The sequence below is a fragment of the Limulus polyphemus genome, unplaced genomic scaffold (assembly GCF_000517525.1).
Source record: "Limulus polyphemus unplaced genomic scaffold, Limulus_polyphemus-2.1.2 Scaffold2332, whole genome shotgun sequence".
Lineage (NCBI taxonomy): Eukaryota > Metazoa > Arthropoda > Merostomata > Xiphosura > Limulidae > Limulus > Limulus polyphemus.
Genome location: NW_013667942.1, coordinates 65,576 through 75,156, shown reverse-complemented (window position 1 = coordinate 75,156; position 9,581 = coordinate 65,576). Strand labels below are relative to the sequence as shown.

The window sequence follows — 9,581 nt, the reverse complement described above, 5'->3', positions numbered from 1 at the left end:
CACCATTACTATATTTTCTATTTTGTAATTTCCTCACCATGCAATTCTGTTATTACTGGTGTAAAACCGAAGAAATTCTGTGGCGAACATTATTAGAATGGCCATTCTCATATAATTGTTCACTATTTCATCAAATTGTATCACATTAAAAGTAGGCAAAGGTATAGGAAACAAGAGAGCATTACATCAGGAATGCTCTCTTGTTTCCTATACGTTAGCCTACTTTTAATGTGATACAATTACATCAGGAACCTGTTTCATAATTAAAGACATTCATTCAGATAAGTTATTTCTTGGTTACCATTTTTAACACATTATTTGTGTAGTTGATGAAGAACCCTCACCATGCACATTATACTGCTTAAACTATAGTTTATATACTTGTAGATAGATATACATATAATTTATTTTTCACTTTCTTTTACCTTCAAAATCACATATTAATCTTAGTAAAGATGCCTCCCAAATAAAACTTTAAGTTTTCTCTTATTTTATGTGTCTTACTAACAGTTGTATTAACATTCCTCTCTCTCTGTCCTGTCCCACAAACATCTGGCCTCATTCATTCATACAACACCTTTCTCCTGTCCCACAAACATCTGGCCTCATTCATTCGTACAACACCTTTCTCCTGTCCCACAAACATCTGGCCTCATTCATTCGTACAACACCTTTCTCCTGTCCCACAAACATCTGGCCTCATTCATTCGTACAACACCTTTCTCTTGTCCCACAAACAATTGGCCTCATTCAGATATACAACACCTCTTTCTCCTGTCCTACAAACAACTGGTTTTGTTCTTTTATACAACACTGCTCTTCTGGCCTACAAACAACCAATCTTATTCTATCACATAGTATTTCTCTCTCCTGTCTTACTACAGCTGGATTTCATCAGTTCTACAAACCTCTTGCTCATTGATACATCTCTCTCCTAACCTACTTCATTTTATTACCTAACACCTCTCTCTCTCTCCTACTACATTTGGACTTGTTCAGTTATACAACTCCCATTTTCCTTTCCTACAAACAATCAACATTGTTCTGTTAGATAATGTCTCTCTTTCTTGTCCTACTTACAACTGGTACTGTTCAGTTATATAGCATACTTTCTCTCTCTCTCTCCTACCCTACTAACAGTTGTTCTGATCATGTTATAGAAGCCCTTTTTGTCCTATTAAAAGCAAATTTTTTTTTAAATAATATTTTGATTTTCCTAAAACCACATAACATTTTTTGAAAGTTTTTTCCTGTCCTAGTTACAGCTAATGTTGTAGTATTCTACAACATACTTATCCTGCTACCTTCTGACCTTGTGTTACACATCCTTCTTGTCATACTAGTAGTGAGATTTATTCTTTACGTATCAGGCCTGACTGGTCATACTAATGCCCACGTGTTATGTAACATATTTTGCTTATCCTGTTAAACAGCTGACCATCTTCTCTTATGTATCATATCCTTTTATATTCAACTCACAGCTGGTATATTATATATTATATTATACATTATATGACATGTTAATCTTATCCTATTAACTTTGGTTTTTTGTTCCATTATACAGCACGTCACTCTTGTCCTTTTGATTGTCAACCTATGCTATATATCAAGCCCTACTTGAATTATCAATAACTGAATTTTTGTTACAATATAAACCTGATGAACCATGCATACTTGAAGGAATATATTTATGAAAGAAAAATTTACTAATACTTTTTCTGTCCTTTATTTTTTTTAAGACAGAGACAATAAATTACCATTTTTAGATATTGATAAGAACCTTAATAAATCATATACAACACACTACTACTAAAATATACTTTAACATTACTAAGTCTCTTCTAACCATATTCTACTTCTGACATTAAATCTCTAAATAAAAAAAAAAACCAAAACCTATAAAGCTGGTTTACATTTGTCTAAAATTACCTGAAATAGAAAATGGAGGTTGGCTGGCTAAAGACTGCCGAGTACTGGAGCTAGCTAGGTCACTGAATGTTGAGTTTCCGTCATCACGTTTCTTGCCTAGCTTACTTTCTATCTGCTGGAAGTTACTTCTGTGCAAAATGCTGCTTGAAAGTTGAGCTTTTTGACCTTAATATAATGATATAAATATATCCTGACAAAATATCAGATACTCACTAATAGTATTATATTTACTTTCAAAACCAAGTTACAAATTACAAAATGTATAAAAATTACCAAAATATGATGTTTGATTACTACCATTAGGGTAATATTGTTAATACAGAATCACAAACCTTCAAACACCAAAGATTTATTTTTTAGTAATGATGAATGAAATTTTGAAAATATAATGAGAATCTTTAATCCATCATTATACACAGCAGAATAAAATATCTATGCTCAGATACGGAGTTCAAAGTCCTCTCACAGTTCACAGAGGCTCCAATGTGCCAATTAAGCTCCTCAATTATCCCCATACCTGAATAAGCCTACTGGGCCACTTGTCTGTGATATGTTTGGTTCCAACTAGTTTGTTAGTGAGGGTATTAATTCAGTTTTAAACATGGTGCCTTCAGGATCCCGAGGGGCCCAGGAACACAAAGTTCAATGCCGAATTTGGGTTCAGCAATCTTAAGAACCAATTACTAGATATAATCATGCCTAGATGACCTTCTGGATGTGTTTTAGATAATCAAATTAATTCTGGGAAGTTTGAAGAATGATAAAGCTTCTGGGCCAAACAATATTTAGCCACGGGTTTTTGAAAGAGGTTTAGAATAGGACGTATGAGTCACTCGCTATTATTTTTTTCTAAGACCTTGAATAATGCACAGTTGTCAGAAGATTAGAAGTTAGCTAATGTTACTCCTCCTTTCAAGTGAGGTGATAAGAATACCCCCAGTAATTATATACCTATTAGTGGGAAAAGTTTTTGAAAGTCTGATAAAAGATGTTTCACAAAGTCGTTTTAAAAAATTATAAATTTTATTGGATAGTCAATGTGATTTCACTAAAGGAAAACCTTGCCTTATTAATCTTTTGGTATTCTTAGAAGAGGTTACTACTCATGTAGATAAGGGTATGGGTGTAGATTTGGTGTACCTGTATTTTCAGAAAGCTTATGACAAAGTGCCACATAAAAGGCTCATTAAAAAGTTATCTCTGTAGATGTGGAGGATAAGTTAGAGGATAGAAAAATGGTGATACGAAAGAAAGCAGAGGTTTGCAGTAAATGGAGTTCAGTAGTTGGATTAATGTCACAAGTGAGGGTACCTCAGGGCTCAAAGTTAGGACCTTTGCTTACTTTGATTTACATCAATGATATAGATGAAGGAATGGTCAATAGGTCATTTAAATTTATTGATGATATTAAATTTTGGGTGTTACTAGTTGTGGAAAGAATGCTTCTGCTTTACAAAATGATTTGGATATTTTGGTGGGTAGGACAAATAAATAGCAGATGACCTGTAGTTATAATAAACTCAGTTTGGATATCACAATTTGAAATATGATTAATTTTGATGGGAACAGCCTTAAAAATGCTAATGAAGAAAAAGACCTTGGTGTTCTATTTCATCTATCTCTTAAACCATCCAAACAACATGCTGTTGCTAGTGGCAGCACAAATACGATTTTAAATAGTATCTACAGAAATACTGAATACAAATCTAGAGAGGTCATAATGTCATTGTGTAGGTCACATTTGGAATACTGTGTTCAGTCTTAGGCTCGTTACTTTAGAAAAGACATTGACTTGTTTGAAAGGGTTCAGAACAGGGGTAATAGGATGATAAATGGGATGGAAAGGTTGTCATGCGAGGATAGGTTAAGATCTGTGAACTTGATTTCTCTTGAAAAAAAGAAGGGGATCTGATTGTGGTGTTTAATACTGTTAAGGTAAGTGATAGTGTTGATGCACCATCTTATTTCATATTTAATGGTGAGAATGGTAAAACTAGGGGACACAAGTATAAATTTTGGCAGGGTAGGAGTCAACTTCAGCTAAGACGACTTTATTTTTCCACTAGGATGATTAACCTTTGGAATGAGTTGCCATCAGATATGGTAGATGCAGTTCATTTAAGGTAGTTTAAGAGGAAGTTTCATAAATATTTGAATTACAAGGGCTGGATTTGCATTTTATTTAGTGTTTAGTTTAATTTAGTGGATAGGACAGCCAAGATGGACCAAAAGATCCCTTGTTATCCTTTAATGTTATGTTAAAATCATGATCAATGATATGTTATGCCACTTTTTAGACTTTGTAGCATAGTTGACTAACATGACTTTTCATTGATAAATATTAGTTATAATTAGTGAGAGACCACCTTACATATTTGTAACCAGTAACATACAACTGAACCCGAAAAATGTACGATCACATCTTGGTTAACCAAAAAAATTTCACACCATACACTCAGACTCAGCCTACTCCTAAACATTTCTCTACAGATGTACGTGTTTTGCAACTTAGGTCATTGACAAAAGAAAACACAGACTTTCACTGACAAAAAAATCATTAATGCATTCACCTTTAAATGTTTTTTTTCTTTCCTGTCTCTTTTGAGCATCTCCAATTAGCTGCTGGAACTGGCTATCATGCTGCTTTACTGAAACAAAGAATTGTTATTTAGAACATCCAAATGTCTTTTCATGAAACAAATTTGCAACTTTAATTTCATTGTGCAAAAGCTTTTACTTTTGAAAAAATTTATATTAACACACTCCATGTTTTTCTGTGGGACTATTTATACCAACAAAAGAATAATTTTTGTTACTTAAGACATTTAAAGGATGTGTCGATTCAATGTATTTGTTGAATGGTTTGCTTTATTACAATACAAAAAAATAATAGGTGAAATAATTTGAAACTTCAGAATAGCTTTCTATAACTTACACAGCTTCTGAAAATAAAATATATTATTTTTACATGTGATATTTGTATGAATTTACAATTTTTAAATTTTAGGTTTCATTATGATATCTTTTTAAACAATTAAAAATGCTTCCCTTTGTTGTAGATTTTAATTACTGGTTTTATGTCTTACTAAAGTCTTAAAAACTTTACTAAAACATTTCCATCTTATAAAACTACAAGTTGTTGCTTTATTTACTATACCAAAGTACAAGAAAACTAACTTTTTAAAACTGTTAATCAGAATGTTTCATTGAATATATGTATACATGTTTTCAACCCATTTTATGTTCATTTACATAGTATTTCACATTTCCTTTCAGTGATTTTCTTTGCCTATTCGAGTAGTTACTTAGGCCAAAAAGGCCTAATACAGAAGCAGCCTTGTCGGTGAAACAAAAATTGATATGGTTGAGTAAAAAAATTATTTAACTAAGCCTACCTCATTCTCTGAAACATCATAATTAACATGAAGTACAAAATTATAAACCAAGCTTTCTGCAAGCCTTAAAAAAAATCTGGACTGTAATTATACAAGAAGTTGTTCACAAACATCTTTTCTTCTAGCATCAATCCAAGATTTTATCACTTTGTTCCATCAAATTTGTGAATCTATACTGATCTGGAAGCCAAATCAACTTGAACGGGTGAGAAGAACAGAAAATGAGCTTCCATTACATGTTTAGACTACCAGCCTATGACTTCTTAAAGCTGAGATATGGGCAATTATATCACATCATAACATCCCAGGTTGAGAAACAGTGATGGTACAAAAATCAATAAAAGTACACTTGTTTTCAACTTACTATGTAAAATGAGCACAATTTTGTTCAAACTTATTGACTTTCATCCTAGAGGGCTACAAGTATCATATTCTGCTCAGAAAATTCACAAACACTAATGAATTTGTTTTGAGCATGCTGAAATTAACCCAAAATCAAAAGTTTCAAATTTTTCAGGCATAAAGTTAAATAAATAAAACTTTTTTATTGTATTCACTTGCATTTAATGAGTAAAAGAATGTTTCAAATTTATTTTTTATAATTTAATTCAATGGTAAATTTCTCCCAAATGCATTTATCTGGGAGTGATAGTTAAGTAATTAGTTAAGTATAAAACTACTTACACATATAAAACAATACATAGTGAATTGATCATTACTGTATACAAACTACACTGAAAAGTATGCTTATCTGTGGTGAAAAACAGCAACAGTATCTTACAGAGGAAATAAACGATTTTTTGGCAATGTTGGTTTAAAAAATTTGGAGAAAACAAGCTTCAATGGAGGGACAAAAATTTACACACAGTGAATAAACTTTAATAAAAAAATATGTTACATGTTCAGAACTAGTGTGCACATGTGGTTACATAATGAACTTGGAACAATGGTATATGTCCACTTCTTTAAGGTCACTGATAGATGTTTAGTAAAATCTTGTTATTGACTGTGGATCAATTAATACAATTTATGTGAATACAAAGCTACCTTACATATGTCAAATCATTTTAAATTTAAAAAGAAAAAGAACAAACTAAAATTTAATATGAATAATAATTCAACAGTTTAATCATAGACAAATTTCAATACTTTAAAACAATACATAAAAATACTTAAATCCTACTGAAAACCGGGAGAGCACAATGAAAACAGAAAAAAACTGTCTAGTTTTCAAAGCTCTAGTTCTTTTAGGGACCAGAGGGATGTCATTGACATCCTCCAATTTTCTACCTCTCACAGTGGTAATACTTAATCAAATTCCTTGAAGTTTGCACAAACTTACTAAATGGTTTCTAGTTTCTCTTTGAATATTTAATATCATCTGATTTAGTATTTCTATCATTTTTTACGTTGTGAAATTTCCAAAATTTTGTGGTGACACTGTTTTGTAAAACATTTAGGATTCTTCCTTTCATCTTATATATTCAATTCATTTTAATTGTTGACTGGAAAGTTCCATTTTACGTAACCAGGCAGTTTCAACTTTGCTGATATTCATTAACATATTTCTTTTGGTACTTTATACTGCTAACTGCAGTAACCACCACATACAGTAATAAACCATAAATAAATACAGCAAAAACTGACAAAGTTTTATCAGTGACCAAGGACCTCACCTTTCACCAATATCTTTGTGAGGATAAGTATCAAAATTTTTGCTATTATTTTTCTTGAGCTCAATTTATATTTAACAATTATACTTTGTTTTCAATATATAGTAAGTTATTTGTGTGAAATGTATGAAAACAATAATATTCAGTAAAAGAGGATTTGAGTCATTAAAATATTTGGCAGTTGTCTATCATTCTCGTACCTAACTAAGCTTACCCGATGTGTTGTCACATATTGAAATGTTTGTAGTTTTCAAACAGAAATAATTTAACACAAAAATATTTTTAGGAATGAAAAAAGAATATCTAAAGAACCTTTAGGAAAATTACCAGATCTGCTATTTGTTTCTGAATAATGTAAACTTCCCCTTAAATTCTTTTGTTCACCACTACAGGGCAGTCAATATATTTAAAAACCATAAGTTACTGTTAAAATTCCTTCTTTTACTCTACATTGATGTAGGTAGTTCATAACCTGCTCTACAGAATGGTATTTAGCCACTGACTCGAGCAATTTTCACATCTGAGCTTCATTAGTAATTAATTAGGACACGTGCTGAGACATATAAAAGGACGGCAACACACAAGGTTGTTGTAGTAATAGAATCACACCAAAAAATGATATGAATCACTATATTTTCAAGGGATAATAATTTCCTAGTAAGCATAAACATATACTTTTGTGTGGATAGAAAAATTCTAAAAGGAAAAAACAATAAATGCATTGTTTACAGGCGAAACTCCTTAGAGTTGCACAGAAATGAAAGTTGGAACTTCTTTAATTTATTTTTATGAATTACACAAAATAAATGTTTCAGAAAAAAAGTTGAGATCTTTTGAGTTAAAAAATATATTAGATTATTTATACTCTTTATATTGAATTTTTTAATGAAAGAAATAATTCTATTTAAAAAAAAATATTGACTGCGAGAAATGGATTCAGGCTTAAACAAATAAAGAAAACAGAAACACTCACAATACTTTTTTTGCTCCTCTTCTATAACACCCGAGTCACTCCTCTTGTCATACTGGAAAAACTAAGTATATTGCAAATAAGATTAAGATATACTGAATGCATATGTTCACACATACAATGCTAATAACCTCTCAAACTCTACATATATCTCATAAATATATATATCTATACAACAAGATTCAGTGTTTGTATGTCACGTAACTCCTCCTAAAATGCAGGTCGTACCAACTTCTAAGTACTACCAAATGAACTGTCTCATTCCCAAGGTTTCCACAGAGGTAAATTTTTTCACCCCACCCCTTGGGAAATCCAGGGATTTCTCAAAAATCCCTTTTCCTAAACTTTTGAATTCACCAACTTCTAAGTGGTGCCAAATGAGCCCAAGATCTTTCACACATCAAGCAAGTGCTCAACTGACTGAACTAAAGGCTTAACTTACTAAAAACTGCTATTAAGGCACTTTTAACAACTCGAACTACTAAAGTATCAAAATCCTTTTAAATAAAAGTTTACCAAAATCTCTCAAACTGCTCTAATATATCAGTTACTTTAGGTAAAGCTAAGTCTTTATTATGATGAAATATAATGCGTTCTTCATGAGGAAGGATATGTGACAAAAACTAATAATAGGGATGAGAGAAAAGAAAGTTAAGTGCTTTAGTGTCGAACAAATACTGCTTCTTTATGATTGAGCAGTAGTATACAATTACACAGCCCACAGCAGTGCAACTACATTTTACACAACTTACAGTAATACTACTGCATAAACTGAAATCAAAAATAATATAATATACAGTAGCATACCATTATACAGCCCTTAGTATTACCATTACACAACTGTAGGAACACCGCTACATAAACCAAAATAAAACATAATATGCAGTAATGCCATTACACAACACTGAGTAGTAAATTAGAACCATTATAACCATTAATACCACTATATAACCTATAATACTGCTTCATATAACATGTGGTAACCCATTATATAACCTATAATACCACTTCATACAACATGTAGTAATACCATGATATAACCTATAATACCACTTCCTACAACATGTAGTAATACCATGATATAACCTGTAATACCACTTCCTACAACATGTAGTAATACCATGATATAACCTATAATACCACTTCCTACAACATGTAGTAATACCATGATATAACCTATAATACCACTTCATATAACATGTAGTAATACCATGATATAACCTGCAGTAGCAGATTGTACAACCATCAATAGTGTATTACACAACTAACAGTAGTGCATTACATCACCTGCTCAAATATCATCACATATTCTGTAAAATTAACATAATATTTGCAAAAGTACTGATATATAACCTGCAGAATTACCAGCGTATAACCTGCAGTAGGATCACACTTTGTACATAAAACTTATATAAAGTAATTACAGTGGCTTGTAGCCAAATACAGGAAACATGTTTAGCACCTATATTTATTTTTGATTTAGTGAATTCCAAACCATTCAGCAATGCAAGTCCACCAACGATAGACTTATGGCTTGAAGGGTATAAATAAAAAGCCTTTCCAAACAGAAATATTTTAAGATTATAGCAAAATGACAATACTCTAAAGAAAGGA

General features: G+C 31.5%; 1 protein-coding gene across 6 annotated transcripts in view; it reads right to left on the bottom strand.

Moving 5' to 3' along the window:
* LOC106466648 (E3 ubiquitin-protein ligase RAD18-like) overlaps nt 1–9,581 on the bottom strand; it is a 103,408-nt gene that overhangs the window by 66,595 nt on the left and 27,232 nt on the right. For all 6 annotated transcript variants that reach the window (XM_022394701.1, XM_022394702.1, XM_022394703.1 and 3 more), the window contains 3 exons: nt 7,971–8,031; nt 4,500–4,577; nt 1,930–2,094 (listed from right to left, as the gene is read on the bottom strand). In XM_022394701.1, coding sequence (XP_022250409.1) covers nt 1,930–2,094; nt 4,500–4,577; nt 7,971–8,031 — 304 coding nt within the window. The remainder of the gene's footprint in view (nt 1–1,929; nt 2,095–4,499; nt 4,578–7,970; nt 8,032–9,581) is intronic.